This window comes from Somniosus microcephalus, chromosome 12 (assembly GCF_052327205.1).
Source record: "Somniosus microcephalus isolate GS21.2 chromosome 12, FLI_Smic_1.0, whole genome shotgun sequence".
Lineage (NCBI taxonomy): Eukaryota > Metazoa > Chordata > Chondrichthyes > Squaliformes > Somniosidae > Somniosus > Somniosus microcephalus.
In genome coordinates, this window is record NC_140998.1 from 32004653 (window position 1) to 32023861 (window position 19209).

Consider the following 19209-nt stretch of genomic DNA (forward strand, 5'->3'; position numbering starts at 1 on the left):
TGTTTATGTTTCCGGGCACCACCACCACCACCACCACCACCTCCTCCTCCTCCTCCTCCTCCTCCTCCTCCTCCTCCTCCTCCTCCTCCTCCTCCTCCTCCCGTTTCCCCCCAGACTTTGCATTTGAAAAAAATACATGCACCCTTCCCCTTTAAGAGCTCACTGGCACCAGAGTGTCTGCCGTGCGCTGCGCCCGAGCTCGGGTGTTGCGCTCTCCACCGCCGGCTTAGCGCCTAAAGATACTAGTGGAACGCCTCTTTTAGCGCTCCACCAACCTCTTAGGGCGAAGCCACTGAATTTCCGGCAACGGGGCGCTACTTTGGGGCGGGCGATAACTTCGGGCGGGCGCTAAGCTTAGCGCCCCAAAACTGTCTATACTGAAAATCTAGCCCAAAGCCTTCAGGCTTGTTTTTTTAACGCTCTTAGACCTATTAGAATTATTATTTACTGTGGCTACGTTTGATTTAAACCGTTGATTTATCTGACTGCCACTTTTGTTTTTCTCCTTCCTATCTTTTGGTTTTATCCCTGTTTTCCTTTCTTCTGTCTCCCTGCTCAGGTTCCCAACCCCCTGCCATTTTAGTTTAAACCCCCCCGAACAGCACTAGCAAACACTCCCCCTAGGACATCGGTCCCGGCCCTGCCCAGGTGCAAACCGTCCCGTTTGTACTGGTCCCACCTCTCCCAGAACCGGTTCCAATGTCCAAGGAATTTGAATCCCTCCTCCTTGCACCATTCCTCTAGCCACGTATTCATTTGAAATATCCTCCTATTTCTACTCTGACTAGCACATGGCACTGGTAGCAATCCTGAGATTACTACCTTTGAGGTCCTATTTTTTAATTTACCTCCTAACTCCCTATATTCTGCTTCTAATCCCATGTGCCTTAATTTTACATGCTAATCTCTTAAGTTGGACCTTATCGAAAGCCTTCTGAAAGTCCAAATACACCACATCCACCGGTTCTCCCTTATCTATTTTACCAGTTACATCCTCAAAAAATTCCAGTAGATTAGTTAAGCATGATTTACCTTTTGTAAATCCATGTTGACTTTGTCCGATCCTGTCACTGCTTTCCAAGTGCTCTGCTATTACATCTTTTATAATAGACTCTAGCATTTTCCCCACTACCGATGTCAGGCTTACCGGTCTATAATTCCCCGCTTTTTCTCTACTACCTTTTTTGAATAGTGGGGTAACATTAGCTACCCTCCAATCCATGGGTACTGTTCCAGAGTCTATCGAGTTCTGGAAGATGACCAGCAATACATCTACTATTTCTAGGGCCACTTCCTTAAGTACCCTGGGATGTAGATTATCAGGCCCTGGGGATTTATCGGCCTTCAGTCCCATCAATTTTCCTAACACCATTTCCCTACAAATACTGATTTCTTTCAGTTCCACCCTTTCATCAGACCCTATGTTCCCCGGCATCTCTGGGAGGCTATTTGTGTCCTCCTTTGTGAAGACAGAACCAAAGTATGTATTTAGTTGGTCTGCCATTTCTTTGTTTCCCATTATAAATTCCCCTGATTCTGACTGCAAGGGGCCTACGCTTGATTTCACCACTCTTTTTCTCTTCACATATCTATAAAAGCTTTTACGGTCAGTTTTTATGTTCCCTGCTAGCTTACTCTCATATTCGATTTTCCCTTTCTTAATGAATCCCTTTGTCCTCCTTTGTTGAATCCTAAACTGCTCCCAATCCTCAGGATTATTGCTTTTTCTGGCCAATTTTTATGTCCTCTCCTTGGATCTTATGCTATCCCTAATTTCCCTTGTTAGCCACGGTTGAGTCACCTTTTTTGTTTTACTTTTATGCCAAACGGGATGAACAAATTCTGTAGCTCATCCATTCGGTCTTTGAATGTTTGCCATTGCCTATCCACCGTCATCCCTTTGAGTGCCATTCCCCAATCAGTCCTACCCAACTCGCTCCTCAAACCATCGTAGTTTCCTTTATTTAAATTGAAGTCCCTAGACTCTGAGTCAACTGCTTCATTCTCCATCTTAATGAAGAATTTGATCATATAATTATCGCTCCGACCCAAGGGGCCTCGTACAGCAAGACTGGATAGGCACTTGAGGGAAGTAAACTTGCAAGGCTACGGGAATAGAGCAGGGGAGTGGGACTGACTGGATTGCCCTGCAGTGAGCCGACGCGGACTTGATGGGCCAAATGGCCTCCTTCTGTGCCGTTATGACACTATGGGCAGGATATTGTCAGCCCCAAGGAGGTGGGTATGGAGGCCGGACTGCCGGTAAAGTTGCAGAAAGTGGGGGCAGATGGCAAACCCGCCCCCATCCCGCATCCATGCCCTTTGCCAGGAGGCGGGAAGCCGTCCTGCCCCGGGTCCCGTCTCCTCGAGGCAGGAAAGGGATTAAATCCTTTTACCTGCCTGTTAACAGGTAGTTAACAGGCAGAAATAAGGATTAGTCCCATTTTACCTCTTCAGGTGAAGGCTTCCCGACCTCGGAGAACCCCGTCGGGTTGGAGGAGTCGAGTAGGAGATCTGTGGAGGTCAGAGAGGCCTGAAAGTGAGATGTAGAAGTAGTGATGGGTGCAAGTGTGGAGTGGTAAGTATGTGACGTGAGTGTTAAGTGTTAGAAAATGTTCATTTACCTTTGTTTCTGCCTACAGCCTTCAGCCACGGTGATGCCGGAGTCCCGACATCTTCGTTGTAGATTTCACAGACTGGTTGTTGGATCCTCCGAACCAACAGTCATCTGCTTTCTACAAAGTTGAAAGGTTTGATGACGGAACACAAGGCCTCATCAAACTATACAGAATGTCAGTGTTTGACAGCTTCACAGAGCTGTCAAACGCTGACATTTCTTCTTTCAAGAAGTCTTAACAGATGGCACGTCAGACGTTGACGTGCTCTGTCAGTGACTTCCCCCTAATTGGCCTGCTGAGCCTGCAGGGCAGGCTTAACAAAGTCAATCAGGGGAAAATCCCGATGGAGGCGGGACTTAGACCCGTCAAGCAGCAGTCCCGCCTCCTGCACATCTCCATTCACAAAATCCAGCCCCATGACTCTATAAGTTAAGGATAGCATTAGATTGAAAGAAGAAGCTTATAATGTTGTGAAGAATAGTAGTAAGCCTGAGGATTGGGGGAGTTTCAGAAACCAGCAAAGGATGACCAAAAATTGATAAAAAGGGAAAAAATAGAATGAGAAAAAACTAGCAAGAAATATAAAAGCAGATTGTAAGAACTTCTACAAGTATGTAAAAAGGAAGAGAATAGCAAAAGTAAACGCTGGTCCTTTAGAGGCTGAGACAGGGGAAATTATTATGGGGAATAAGGAAATGGCAGTAACGTTAAACAAATATTTAGTATCTGTCTTCACAGTGGAAGATACAAAAAGCATACCAGAAATGGTGGGGAACCAAGGGTCTAATGAGGGTGAGGAACTTAACGTAATTAATATAAGTACAGAAAAAGTACTAGAGAAAGTAATGGGATTAAAATCCTACAAATTCCCTGGACCTGACGGTTTACATCCTAGGGTTTTAAAAGAGGTGGCTGAAGAGATAGTGTGTAAGGGGGGCATCTTTTAACTGGTTTATGGTAATTTAACTGGCCAGCAGCCTTTGCCTCTGAGCCCTGACCAATTCCAACCTTTTACCTGGTTTACGGTAATTCACCTGGTCAGCAGCCTTTTGCTGCTGCACTCTAAACCAATTTACAAACAGCGGTTTCGAATCGCTACCCCTCCTTCAGTTCTGAGTGGAGGAACTTATAATTAATTATATTAAAACGGACAAGTGGTTTGGATGAGAGAAAAATCAAGTTTTATTACCTAAATAAACTACAATCAAAAGAATAAACTATACCACACGAACACAGTAATTACAGTAAAACTATATAACAGGGGGTTGCAGATGGCGAAAATGAGGGATAAAGTGGCTACAATGTTACTTAAACAATCTTAGCAATTCCCTTAAATCACCACCTCCTAACTCCTGCTAGGTTGCCTTGCCGAGGAGTCAGAACACCCTGCTCACCTGTGGTCCAGCGAAGTAAAAAGAGAGTGATAGCTTCTCAGCAGCTATCTTATATACCTGGTGAGGTCCTGCCATTCTGCCCTGCAAGGGCTGTGTGCAAAATTCCCGCCCAAAGGGTCCAATACACAAGAGAAAGCTGTGATTGGCTAACTCAGAGTGGTTGGACTGGGTTAATGTGTCTTCCAGAGCTCCCTGGGCTGAAACAAAAGGGAAATACAACTGCTCTATTGTCCAGAATGCTAGGTGATTTAAAACCCATTCAGTTCTTAAACAGTTCCCATTCAAGATACAAAAGTCTCTTCTGCAGTTTAGATGTATCCACTTGATATACAAACAAATGCTAATAGCATTCAATTGCTTTGTAAACAAAGCATTGTTCTTTGTCTTCGGTCATGTGGTGACAGACATTTTTATCCCTGGAAATTTAAAAGCACAATGCCCAGGGATTCTTAATTTTCAGAACTGTAAATTATTGCGAATTATTACAGTCCGCCCTTGGATACTTCCAGCTTGCTTGTAGTATCCTCATGAAGAAATGAGCAATAATTTCTGACCCCTCACAAACAACCATCCCCTGTATTTACCTAATAGCTATCTGCCACTGATCCCCGTCCCGTCTATTCCCCTTAAATTCAAGAAAAAATCCATGGTACGGTAGGCATCTTACAGATACTTCAGTTTTCAATAAGGGGTCTCATACCCCTACACGCTTGTAAAATTATACAATGTAAACCAAATTTACAAACACCTTTTACATTATAACTTATTACAAAACGTAATCAAAATGATCCCAAGCACGGAGAGGGTCCTACGCCTCTGCTCAACTTGGAGTTGTCACAAAATGATCCCAAGCACGGAGAGGATCCTACGCCTCTGCTCAATTTGGGGCTGTAACACAAGATACAAAAAAAATTAATCATTTGAAACAACATGCTTAAATAAAACCCTGACCATCACGTGCCGATGATGGGTTGCGAAATTCGAGTGGGTATTGCTCCTCCCACCCGGGCAGTAAAAGTACCTTCCACCCCCCTGTTGATTGTCTTAAACTTTAAAACAGGCAGAATGGATTTACAGACCAGCCTGCTCCGCCAGCCCCGAGCCGTTCCCTTGTCCTTTTGTGGAGGCGGGGTACCCCTCATGTATAAAATTACTTTGGCACAGACCGAGACCGGGGAGTATGGGATCATGACTCCCAGTCCCTCCCCCTCCCGTCTTCCCTCGACTGGCTGCAGAAAAATGATGGGTGCCTGTGTGGCGGCTCTCCCTGGCCCCACACAAATTTGGATCCCAGATCCGGCCACCCACTCATCCTCCCCAGCCACACTTACCCTTTAACCTAGACCGTGGGCCCCGGGTGAGTTCCTCCCTTCCCCGAACACACTCACGTGACTCTTGGGTCTCCCCCTCCTCTATGCAATCCTTCCCGGGCCATCACCACCCACCCCCGGGGAACGCGTCCCTATCACAAGGCGCCTGCGCTTCCCCATCATGACTCCTCAACAGCGAGGTCTCCCACAAGTGAACTTCTGTCAGGATGGTGCTGGGTTGGGGGCCGTGCCCCACCCAGCTGGGGCCATCTCCTCCCCGTAGGAGGAGTAGGCAAGTTCCTCCGGACCCTGTCCGGTTTTTCCCGAAGATCGCTGCGGGGTCTCCTGGATTCGTCCAGTGGCGAGGTGATCCCCAACATTCTGTATCTGTATCTTCATTCGATGCCCAGCTCGGGCTGGGCGAATGGGGCAGCTTCTTTGTCCAATCTCCTGCAAAAACTTAAATGGACATGCAGCCAGGTCTCACTGACCTGCTGCCTTAGGTGGAGACATGGTCGGGTCCCTTGACCTTGGACCAAAATACAAACATTCGGCACACATGTAAACTTAAACTCTATAAACTTAAACTTAAGACTAGTTATATGAAACTAAAATTTAAAATACACCTTAAAGCAAGCTATATACACACACATAGCTATAATACAAATGCCGCCTGTCTCCGGACGGCCAGGCTAATCTCTGGCACTGTCGCAGATTGCTGCTGGCTGCAGCCAAGCTGGACTGCCTCCTGTCTCTGGTCCCTTGCAGCTTATGGCTGTTGAGTGGGGTCCTCTGTTCTCTGGCTTCTCCCTGGCTCGGGAGACCGCCCTACTCCACTGTGAAGTGGGTGACCATGCTTTCTTAGGCTGGGGCACCCACTGAGACCTTCTGAGGGGTGTCTCTATGGGGGAAACTTTGGCTGGCGGACCCTGAGCTTGGGTCACAGCCCCAGCTGGCTGGGAACCTTCTCCCCCATGTCCAAATATCCCGCACTGTATAATGTACCTGGCAGCCTGCTGGTGCAAATCTCTCTCTGGGTTTGTCTGCTCTTCCCTGCCCACTCCTGTGCTGGGGGCAGGTATACTCTCACCACCCGCTGCTGGTGGCTGGAAGTTTTCCTCCCCATGTTTAAAACCTGGTGTCAACTCCCTCCCTATGTCTCCTGCAAGAGGGATTGCTATCCCTGCCCCCCCAGGGTCCCACATCATGGGGGGGACCACTCTAGAAGCTGGCTGAGAAGCTGGTCCCTTTAAACAGGCCACTGCACCTGCATGAATCTGCTGTTCGGAAGACTGGGGGATTCCTGTCTCCAGACCAGCACCTGCGCGGGCAGTTTCAGTGAATGAATGGGCAGCAGCCTGCTGATTTCTAATCCCAGGCTGTTGTTTCTTTGTTTCTGAGCCACCTAACTTGCTCAAATTTAAACTTTGGTTCGAATTTAAGCTTTTGCCAAAATTTAGGTCCCACTGGGGTGGGGAAGTGTCCCAATTTGTGGGCAGGACAACCTGTCCCTGGAAGCAAGCCACATTGCCTGTCTTTGTAGGCTGTGAACTTGAACTTGCATGGACAGCAAACTCATGTTCCCTCACCCAGGTGGCTTTAAATGGGGAATTTTGGACCTGCCTTTCTTCTGGGGCCAAAACTATCCCCTGTGTGCCTCCCTTGTCCCGGATTTCTGCTTCTGGACCTGCTCTACAGGGGTCCCAGAACTTTCCTTCCCTGTTCCCTGGCTTAAACAGCTTACTCTGAACATGAATGGCTCCTCCCCCCACACAAGCCACAGTGCTCGCCTGTGAACTCGAACTTGCTGTGGGCTGAGGATTCCTATTCTCAGGCTCACTCCTCACGGGCGGACCGTACCTCCGTTGTTGGAGGGGGTACACTGGTCCTGGTCCCCGCCTGCCTAGCGGGACCTGCTGGTGTTCTCCTACCACCCCATTGTCCACCCCTCCTCGCTGCCAGAGCTCCCCAAGACTCGGAGCTGTGGGCTGCGGTCTTGGGGTCTCTAATTCCCAATCCAGCACCGTTCTGGGTGCTGCCTGTGGGATGGTTCTACTTGGGCTGCCAGTAAAGTCCAGCTGACCTGCCTTCGGGCTGATCAGACAAATCATCCCCTTTGATGCATTTAAAGCCATGTTAAGGCTTTCTATCTCTGCCCTACAGGGGCCATGATCTGCTTCCTCAAACCTTAGGGTGCAGGCCAGCTTATAAGCTGCCTTTACTTCCCTAAACTTCTTCTCCTGCTCTGTCACTTCTGAGGTGAGGCGGGCATTCTCTTCCCGCAGTCTCATCTCGCTCCTCTTTACTCCTATAATTTGGTACTTTAGGAATTCTATCTCGTTCCGTGCATGGCTTTTTCCCTCGCTAGCTTCTTGGGTGAGGTATGCGATTTCCTCCTGTAGCCTCATCTCACAGTCCCTTGCCTCTGTGACTTCCTGCACAAGGCGCTCTATAAATGCCTGGCATTTCGTGACCTCTAGTGTGAGGCGTGCATTCTCCCGCACCCTCATACCACTAGCTCTGGCCTCATACACCTCTCTGAGGCGTTCTACCTCCGCCTGGCATTTTTCAAGCTGGGACTCCCGATTCTTGGCCTCTTCAACCTCCTCCTGCACCCTCTTCTCACCCTTCTTAACCCAGCCACCTATACCATGATAGGTCAGCCTACATGCTGCTGCTAACATCCGCAGGTCTACTCACATACTGAAAACAATGAGAGAAACAAGAGCTGATGCTTTCTCCAGATCCAGACCACTTATTAAATCAAAAACTGCCTCCACTCCTACCTAGCTCGCCATTTGTAAGGGGGGCATCTTTTAACTGGTTTATGGTAATTTACCTGGCCAGCAGCCTTTGCCTCTGAGCTCTGACCAATTCCAGCCTTTTACCTGGTTTACGGTAATTCACCTGGTCAGCAGCCTTTTGCTGCTGCACTCTAAACCAATTTACAAACAGCGGTTTCGAATCGCTACCCCTCCTTCAGTTCTGAGTGGAGGAACTTATAATTAATGATATTAAAACGGACAAGTGGTTTGGATGAGAGAAAAATCAAGTTTTATTACCTAAATAAACTACAATCAAAAGAATAAACTATACCACACGAACACAGTAATTACAGTAAAACTATATAACAGGGGGTTGCAGATGGCGAAAACGAGCGATAAAATGGCTACAATGTTACTTAAACAATCTTAGCAATTCCCTTAAATCACTACCTCCTAACTCCTGCTAGGTTGCCTTGCCGAGGAGTCAGAACACCCTGCTCACCTGTGATCCAGCGAAGTAAAAAGAGAGTGATAGCTTCTCAGCAGCTATCTTATATACCTGGTGAGGTCCTGCCATTCTGCCCTGCAAGGGCTGTGTGCAAAATTCCCGCCCAAAGGGTCCAATACACAAGAGAAAGCTGTGATTGGCTAACTCAGAGTGGTTGGACTGGGTTAATGTGTCTTCCAGAGCTCCCTGGGCTGAAACAAAAGGGAAATACAACTGCTCTATTGTCCAGAATGCTAGGTGATTTAAAACCCATTCAGTTCTTAAACGGTTCCCATTCAAGATACAAAAGTCTCTTCTGCAGTTTAGATGTATCCACTCGATATACAAACAAATGCTAATAGCATTCAATTGCTTTGTAAACTAAGCATTGTCCTTTGTCTTCGGCCATGTGGTGACAGACATTTTTATCCCTGGAAATTTAAAAGCACAATGCCCAGGGATTCTTAATCTTCAGAACTGTAAATTATTGCGAATTCTTACAGTGGATGCATTGGTTTTGATCTTCCAAAATTCCACAGATTCTAGAACGGTCCCAGTGGATTGGAAGGTCACAAATGTAACACCGCTATTCGAGAAAGGAGGGGGAGAGAAAACAGGGAACTACAGGTCAGTTAGCCTGACATCAGTCGTCGTGAAAATGCTGGAATCCATTATTATGGAAGTGGTAACAGGGCACTTAGAAAATCATAACATGATTAGGCAGAGTCAACATGGTTTTATGAAAGGGAAATCGTGTTTGACAAAAATTTATTAGAGTTTTTTGAGGATGTAACTAGCAGGGTAAATAAAGGGGAACCAATGGATGTAGTATATTTGGATTTCTAAAAGGCATTCGATAAGGTGCCACATAAAAGGTTATTACACAAGATTAGGGATCATGGGGTTGGGGGTAATATAGTAGCACAGATAGAGGATCGGTTAACGGACAGAAAACAGAGAGTAGGGATAAATAGACCTTTTTCAGGTTGGCAGGCTGTAATGAGTGGGGTGCCGCAAGGATCAGTGTTGGAACCTCAGCTATTTACAATCTATTTTAATGGCCTAGATGAAGGGACCGAGTGTAATGTATCCAAGTTTGCTGATGATACAAAGCTAGGTGGGACAGTAAGCTGTGAGGAGAACACAAAGGGCTCGATTTTGTCAATGGGGAGCTTTTGGAGGCGGGACTCCCACTTTTTGGATTGTAGTCTTGCCTCCATCGACTTGTGGCCAACCCACGCTATTTTCCCTTGATTGACCTTGTTAAGCCCGCCCAGCGGGCTCAGCAGGTCAGTTAAGGAGCACCTGGTTACTGGTGACATCAGCGATTGACATTTCATCTGTCAAGAGCTTTTGACAGATGAAAAATCAACGTTTGACAGCTCTGTGAAGCTGTCAAACACTGACAATCTGTCTTCTAACTTGAGTCCTACTCAGACTCAGTTAGAGAGCTCTCCAGACCAGAAAGCAGAGGCTGCAGCTTTTGACAGTTCAGCGGCCATTCTGCTTTCTGTGCCAGTGAGCTGAGGGACTCCCGAGAACTGAAGGAAGGAAGCCTGCAGGAAAAAGTAAAGGTAAGTAAAACTTATTAAAACACTTTACACTTAGCTCACACACTTACCTCTGCACATATGCACCCATAACTCACCTGCACAACGGACATCTCGACCCCTCCAACCCCTGCAGACCGACGGCCCGCCTCGCTAACTTGGCGTGCTTCGGAGCCATCGGGAAGCCCACACTTCAGGGCTAAAAATAGGGATTAGGCAAAAAACTGCCTGTTAACTACCTGTTAACAGGCAGTTAATTGGCACTAATCCCCTTCCCGCCTCAGGGAGGCGGCTCCCAGCACAGGTTGGGTACCCACCTCCTGGGACATTGGCACGGAGGTGGGTTGGGGCGGGATGGGTTCCTGCCCCCCAATTCTGCAATTTTCCCACCACTCCCGCCTCCAAACCCGCCTCCTCGGGGCTTGGAAAATCGAGCCCAAAGAGTCTGCAAAGGGCTATAGATAGACTAAGTGAGTGGGCAGTAAGGTGGCAGATGGAGTATAATATAGGGAGATGTGAAGTTAATCACCTTGGTAGGAAGAATAGAAAAACAGAATATTTTTTAAATGGCGAGAAACTTTCAAATGCGGATAAATGTGAGGTTATCCACTTTGGTGGCAAAAACAGGAAGACAGATTATTATCTGAACGCCAATAGATTGGGAAAAGGGGAGGTGCAACAAGACCTGGGTGTCCTTGTGCACCAGTCGCTGAAGGTAAGCATGCAGGTGCAGCAGGCGGTTAAGAAGGCAAATGGTATGTTGGCCTTCATAGCGAGAGGATTTGAGTACAGGAGCAGGGATGTCTTGCTGCAGTTGTACAGGGCCTTGGTGAGACCACACCTTGAGTATTGTGTGCAGTTTTGGTCGCCTTATCTGAGGAAGGATGTTCTTGCCATGGAGGGAGTGCAGCGAAGGTTCACCAGACTGATGCCTGGGATGGCAGGGATGACATATGAAGAGAGATTGGGTCGATTAGGCTTATATTCGTTAGAGTTTAGAAGAATGAGAGGGGATCTCATTGAAACTTATAAAATTCTAACAGGACTAGACAGACTAGATGCAGGAAGGATGTTCCCGATGGCAGGTGAGTCCAGAACCAGGGGTCACAGTCTAAGGATAAGGGGTAAGCCATTTAGGACTGAGATGAGGAGGAATTTCTTCACCCAGAGAGTGGTGAACCTGTGGAATTCTCTACCACAAAAGGCAGTTGAGGCCAAAACATTAAATATATTCAAGAAGGAGTTAGATATATTTCTTAAGGCTAAAGGGATCAAGGGATATAGGGAGAAAGCAGGGACAGGGTACTGAATTTGGATGATCAGCCATGATCTCAGTAAATGGCGGAACAGGCTCGATGGGCCAAATGGCCTACTCCTGCTCCTAGCTTCTATGTTTCTATAGAAGGCAAATGGCATGTTGGCCTTTATTGCAAGGGTGTTGGAGTATAAGAGTAAGAAGTCTTGCTACAATTGTACATGGCCGTGGTAAGACCACACCTGGAGTACTGTGCATAATTTTGGTCTCCTTATCTAAGGAAGGATATACTTGCCTTGGAGGCAGTGCAACGAAGGTTCACTAGTTTGATTCCTGGGATGAGGGGCCATATGGCCTATTCCTGCTCCTATTTCTTATGTTATTATGTTCTTATAAGGGGGCATAACCTTAAATTAGTGCTAAATCTTTCAGGCGTGATGTCAGGAAGCACGTCTTCACTTAAAGAGTAGTGGAAATCTGGAAGTCTCTACTCCAAATAGCTTTTGAGGCTGGGGGCCAATTAAAATTTTCAAAATGGAGATTGATCAATTTATGTTAGGCAAAGGTATTAAGGGACACAGACCCAATGCGGGTAGATGGAGTTAAGAAACAGATCAGCTATGATCTAATTGAATGGTGGAACAGGCTCAAGCTGAATGGCTTACTCCTGTTCCTATGTTCCTGGAAAAGTAACATGCATCATTTTGGCAGATGTCTGTGCTGGTGGAGGCTCCTCTTGCTAAAGGAGACTCTGCCAATAGATCCCCGGTGACATTACTATAAATTATCAATGCCTGACTAAACATTTTGCCCGAAGGATTTTCAGAAGCACCTCAATCACAGAATGAGCCAGAAATTCGGGTCCCCATGGGTGAGTACGTGCTGTGTACTCACGCGCAGGGCCAACGAAAGTGCCGGTTTTGTGCATGCACTGTGCATGCGATGGAAACCGGAACTTCCGTTCCCTTGAAGTAAGGGGTTCACAGGTCGAACAGGAGAGGCAGCGCGTACGCCTGGAACTTCGTTTTTTTTACAGGTTTCTCCGGGAGGGTAAGTCACAAGGCCTGCTTTTAACAAGGTAAGTGGTGAATTAAGTAAAATTAAAACATTTTTTCCACAGGTTTATTATTTTTAAATACTTTAAAGAAAGGTAAGTTTTTTTTTAGCCCCGTTAAAAACTGTAATGAATTTTTTCAAAAATTTAAATTATTGTTTAAAATAGTTATTTTATGTAATTTATAGTTATTTAAAAAATGTGATGTTTTTTAAAAATGTATTTGAAGTTTTGGGGCCGATCTCTATTTCATAGATTTGACAGGTCTTCCTGTCAAATCTATAAATAGAGATTCCCTGCTACGATTGGCTCTCCATGGCCCACGTGATTCCAGGGAACGCTTCAAACTAACTGCGCCCCTGGGATACGCAAGCACTGCGCGCCGGCAGTTGGAGGAGGCCCAGGATCAGAATCCCACGTTGTCCCACAGCACAACAGCCGGCGCGCTGGGTAAGTGCAGGTCGGGGGCTTGCACCCGCGGGAAGCCTCCGAATAACATGCTTTACATGGTACTGCCTGAAAAAATGCATGTCAAAATAATCAGGAGCTAATGTTGCCTGTTTGGCCTCACCTGCAAGTTGCCACCAGCCATTTCTACTGACCTTGGCAAATATATCTGGAAATGTGTTTCCCTTCTCAGCTTGAGTAGATGCTGTGCTACCGGGATAGTATTGGTTAACTGTGGCCTGAAATTTGGCTGCACCCTCTTGCAGGCATGCTGCAGTGCTAACCCATGGAATGGTGCTGTGGAGTGCACAGAAGGCAATCCTTGCAAGCATCTTCTGCAGCACTAATTCAACCTTAGCAGACATCAAAGAGGAGGCCAAGTACTGGGCTGTACTTTCACTTGTCTGCAGTCATGTCTGCACCTAAGAGTTTTTTTCCCTTTATCTTGGCTTGTCACTTCTTAATACCCTGCCACTTCAACCTTGGCAAAGGCTGCAAATGAATTGAGAATTCTGATGAAAGATCATCAACCTGAAATGTTAACTCTGTTTCTCTCTCCACAGATGCTGCCTGACCTGCTGAGTGTTTCCAGCACTTATGTTTTTAATTCAAATTTCCAGCATCTGCAGTACTTTGCTTTTGAGATCATGATACTTCTGTTTAATTGTCCCTATCCCTTTGAACTTGACGCACACAATCTTCCTCTCTCTCATTGTATTTTCATTTGTTTTGCAGCGGCGCACATGAAACATAAACCAATATTTGTAGATTAGTAATTGGAACTTCATTGCATATACTATAAAGTATTTTATCCCACTCATGAGCAAGACTTCATTCCAAGAATAAGTATTTAATATTACTGCACATAATATAAATAAACATTGGAATAGATTTTATGAATTAGCATTCCTGGCACAGAGTGTTGTGTGGTAGCAGTGCATGTCAGGAATTCTCATTCTGCTACTCATTCCTGCCCTGCCTTCATCCCCACACTCCTGCTTGCTCTTAGCTCTTCACGCATTGATCTGAGAGTAATGGTATGGGAGATATATACTAATAATTCAAACCACCCATTTGTTTCAACAGATTATGGCTTTGAAGCTGATGATTTTGAGAAAACGGTGGTTATTCCTGGACACGGTAGTTTTCTGATAATTAGAATAAATAGCAGTAATCTTGTCATAGCACATGCTACAATGCCATTGCTAGCTGATGAGTATACGATAATTGAAGAAGGGAAATGGTTCCTTTATGACTTTAGCTCCAAGAATGACATGTGGCATATTGGTGAAGCTTTCTGTAGCACCTGGACTGAGGATCCCAACCATGTGCATATGACTCCTTTTATACTTTTGGATCTTAATGATACAGTCAATTTTACCTTCAAAGCCTCAAGCTTCAGACCAGGTCAGCAATTCTAATGGAATTTGTCATATTTGTTAAAGCACTAGAAATGAAAAATGACTGAACCCCAGCTTTGTATTTTATGCAGCAAGTGGTTATGATCTGGAATGCACTGCCTAAAAGGGTGGTGGAGGCAGATTCAAGCATGGGTTTCAAAAGGGAATTGAATAAGCACCTGAAGGAAAACAATTTGCAGGGCTACGGGGAAAGGGCGGAGGAGTGGGACCAGCTGAAGTGCTCTTGCAGAGAGCCGGCACAGACTCAACGGGCCAAATGGCCTCCTTCTGTGCTGATAGCATTCTATATTCTGTGATTCATTAATAGTTATCTATTTTTTGTTTGAAACCTGTATATAGGTTCCTGTATGCATTCCATTTCAAACTGCCTTGCAAACTCCTATAGCAACCTATCTCTAAGAACATTCATTAATGGCCCAGAAATTCAGGTCAGGGGCTTCCCGCGGGCGCAAGCCCCCGACCTGCACTTACCTTGCGCGCCGGCCGTTGAGCTGTGGGCCAACGTGGGATTCCGATCCTGGGCCTGCACCAGCTGCTGGCACGCAGTGCTTGCATATCCCAGGGGCACAGTTAGTTCGAAACGTTCCCTGGGATCACGTGGGCCATGGGGAGCCAATCGGAGCAGGGAATGCTCCATTCATAAGTCTGACAGGAAGTGCTGTCAAACTTAGAAATACTACGGCCCCAAAACATCACTAAATCTTCAAATAAATTTTTTAAAAAACCATCACATTTTTAAAATAAACTATAAATTACATGAAATAACTATTTTAAACAATAATTTAAATTTTTGAAAAAAATAATTTTATTTTCTAACGAGGCTAAAAATAAATTTACCTTTCTTTAACGTATTCAAAAATAATAAACCTGTGGAAAAAATGTTTTAATTTTAATTAATTCACCACTTACCTTGTAAAAAGCAGGTTTTACGCCTGCTCTTTACATAGAGTCATAGAGTCATAGAGTCATAGAGTTTTACAGCACAGAAAGAGGCCCTTCGGCCCATCGTGTCTGCGCCGCCCATCCATCCCTGTCCAGTCTAATCCCATTTTCCAGCATTTGGTCCATAGCCTTGTATGCAATGGCATTTCAAGTGCTCATCCAAATGCTTCTTGAATGTTGTGAGGGTTCCTGCCTCCACCACCCTTTCAGGCATTGAGTTCCACATTCCAACCACCCTCTGGGTGAAAAAGTTCCTCCTCAAATCCCCTCTAAATCTCCTGCCCCTTACCCTGAATCTATGCCCCCTTGTTATTGACCCCCCTACTAAGGGGAAAAGTTCCTCTTTATCTACCCTATCTATGCCCCTCATTATTTTGTACACCTCAATCAGGTCCCCCCTCAGCCTTCTCTGCTCCAAGGAAAACAACTCCAGCCTGTCCAGCCTCTCTTCATAGCTGAGGCGCTCCATCCCAGGTAACATCCTGGTGAATCTTCTCTGCACCCTCTCCAAAGCAATCACATCCTTCCTATAGTGAGGCGACCAGAACTGCACACAGTACTCCAGCTGTGGCCTCACCAGCGTTTTGTACAGCTCCATCATAACCTCCCTGCTCTTATATTCTATGCCTCGGCTAATGAAGGCAAGTATCCCATATGCCTTTTTAACCACCTTATCTACCTGCTCCGCTGCCTTCAGGGATCTATGTACATGTACACCAAGGTCCCTCTGACCCTCTGTACTTCCTAGGGTCCTACCACTCATTGTGTATTCCCTTGCCTTATTTGTCCGTCCAAAATGCATCACCTCGCACTTTTCAGGGTTAAATTCCATTTGCCACTTTTCCGCCCATCTGACCAACCCGTTTATATCGTCCTGTAGCCGGAGGCTTTCCTCCTCGCAATTTACCACCCCACCAATTTTCGTGTCATCTGCGAACTTACTGATCATACCTTTTACATTTTCATCCAAATCATTTATGTAGATCACAAACAATAAGGGACCCAGCACCGATCCCTGAGGTACCCCACTGGACACAGGCTTCCAGTCACAAAAGCAACCTTCGACCATCACCCTCTGCCTCCTGCCAGTCAGCCAGTTTAGGATCCAACGCGCCAAGGCACCCTGGATCCCATGGGCTCTTACCTTCTTGACCAGTCTCCTATGCGGGACTTTGTCAAAAGCTTTACTGAAGTCCATGTACACCACATCCACAGCATTTCCCTCATCCACCCCACTAGTCACCCCCTCGAAAAATTCGATCAGATTTGTTAGACATGATTTACCCTTGACAAAGCCATGCTGACTATCCCCGATTAATCCTTGCCTCTCCAAGTGGAGATTAATTTTGTCCCTCAGAATTTTTTCCAATAATTTCCCCACCACAGATGTTAGACTCACTGGCCTGTAATTCCCTGGTTTATCCCTGCTACCTGTCTAACTTCTGGAGACTTACCCTCCCGGGAAAACCTGTAAAAAAATAAAGTTCGATGCGCACGCGCAGCCTCTCCCGCGCACGCATTTGACCTCTGAACCCCTGCTTTCAGGGAAACGGAAGTGCCGGTTTCCCGCGCATGCACAGTGCATGCAGGAAACTGGCACTTCCATTGGGCTTACGGGTGAGTACCCTGTGTGTACTCACCCGTGGAGACCCGAATTTCTGGGCCAATATAAAAGTGTCCGCATTTTACCATCAATATTTGTTATGCCTGTAGATGGCGCTGTGATAATTTTTTTCAATGTTAAATGTCAAGTGATGTTAGCAGCTAACAAAATAACCATTTTAACATTGGCTTGCGTGGGGAAGTGGCTGTTGCCTTACCAGCAGGCTGAAGCTAGCAGGAGGAGAATAAGCAGGAGAAGAGGCTCCTGCAGGTAAGTTTATTTCTTTCTTTTGTGGAGCCAGGAGGAGCAGGAGTGGGCAGTTGATTCCCACTGACGTCCTGACCACTTTGTTAATGTTTCCCGGCTATTAAAATCAAATGAGGTGGACACTTGCTGGGCTGACTTCCTGCCCAGGAGTTAAAACTCCCCCCAGTGATCTGAATGGCCTCCTTCCGTGTGGTAGAATGGTTTTATGGTTAAAGTGTTCTTTATTAATATAATTTCTTAATATAGAGTTGTCTATTATTAATATAAAGTGTTCTATTTCTTAATATAAAGTGATCTATTACTATTATAAAAAAGAGATAAGAGTAGCTGCCCTTTGTTGTGTATGTAACCTGTTCCACCTTAAGAGAGCTTAAGCCTGTTCCACCTTAAGAGATGTACTACTTTCTCAGGCTGCTGTAGACGTAATACCGGGGGTGAACACACCGGTATATAAGCACTGTGCAGTAATCTTGTATTCAGTGTAGTCCCTACCTCCAACCAGTAAAGACCTGTTTTATTGTTACTGATTAAGTCTGAGTATTAATTACTTGAACAACTCACAGACTTAACACTGGCGACGAGTCAGGTTCTTACCCTGCGGCAGTTATTCCACGGCGGCTTCGTCCACAGACAGGACGTTGAAGAGAGGTTTCAAATCTCACCACCCCACTGGAAGCGACAGGCATTAGGACCCTGAAGCCTCCATCAGCGACTGAAAACTGGAGGACAGAAGACATCCTGCAGCTTCTTTTTCAACCTCGGTGGTGGGTAAGCCGAGCAGCGTTGGCTGCAAAGACAGGGCTGGGGGAAGTCGGAGGTAGAAGGGCCATCGATCGCAATCCCTGATAAGGGCCGCACTCGGGCTGAAAGGCGCAGCGTCGGCAGACACTGAAGGCGCGAGAGCCGCGGTGAAAAGCGCGGGCCATCGATCGCGGCGGAGATAAGGGCCGCACTCGGGGCTGAAGGGAGACGGCGTCGGGGGACGGGTGAAGACCGCCAAGCGCGGGAAAACCGCCATTTTGTGGGTGGAGGACGACGGCAAGAGCGGGAAGCCGCCATCTTGGATAGCAGTAAAAAAAAAATCTGAGAAATTGCAAATCTGATAAAGTACTACAATGCCTAAACACGGGAATATTAGCAACTTTGATAGTGACATCGAAGATTGGGCCATATATGTTGAACGAGTTAAAAATTATTGTAAGGCCAATAAAATTCGTGAGGCTGATAAAGCACTAACATTATTAAATTTAATGGGTGCGAAGACATACGGGCAATTGAAACACCTGTTATCACCAGATGAACCGGCGGATAAGACGTTCGATGAGATTGTTACTGTCCTGAAAGATCATCTAAACCCCACGCCGCTGATGCTAGCGGAACGATTTAAATTTTACGACAGAAGGCAGCTACAGCATGAAAGCAATGCTGAATATTTGCTGGAATTGCGTAAATTAGCGAAATATTGCCAGTTTGGAACGGGACTGACAGATGCACTACGAGACAAATTTGTGTGTGGTTTATTTAAACAGGATACACAAAAGCGACTGCTCGAGGAGAATGAGCTGACGCTTGAGAAGGCGGTCACTATGGCAGCAGCACACGAAGCCGCAGCGAGAGGCACGGCAGTAATGCAGCTATGGTCACCGGAGCTCAGTGCACACAAATTGGGTGTGAGTTCTGGCAAATGTTATCGTTGTGGAAAGACAACGCATGATCAGAACCAGTGTTGGTTTAAAAACCAAGAATGTAGAACTTGTGGTAGGCTTGGACATATAGCTAGAGTATGCAGGTCAGGGAAGAAGACCAGCAACAAGAAGTCACCGCAAGGAAAATACGCAAAAGTACACAAGGTGGCCGAACAGGAGTCCGATTCAGACGCTAGCAGTAATGAACTGGCTGGCTTAAGCAGTATTGAACTGGCTAGCTTAAGGGTACTCAACGTTGGTAAGGGTGCAGACCTCCAGACAATTTGGGTTACTCTTCAGATAGAAGGAGTCCAAGTAAAAATGGAATTGGACACTGGATCGGCATTGTCGGTCATGAATAAGAAAGATTACAGAAGGTTATTCCAACATATTGCCCTACAGGATACGGAG

General features: G+C 46.2%; 1 protein-coding gene across 1 annotated transcript in view; it reads left to right on the plus strand.

Moving 5' to 3' along the window:
- The window catches only part of LOC147109109 (cation channel sperm-associated auxiliary subunit beta-like), a 556551-nt gene that overhangs the window by 429335 nt on the left and 108007 nt on the right, over window positions 1–19209 (plus strand). Inside the window, exon 18 of the mRNA XM_086002719.1 lies at window positions 13967–14287. Coding sequence (XP_085858845.1) covers window positions 13967–14287 — 321 coding nt within the window. The remainder of the gene's footprint in view (window positions 1–13966; window positions 14288–19209) is intronic.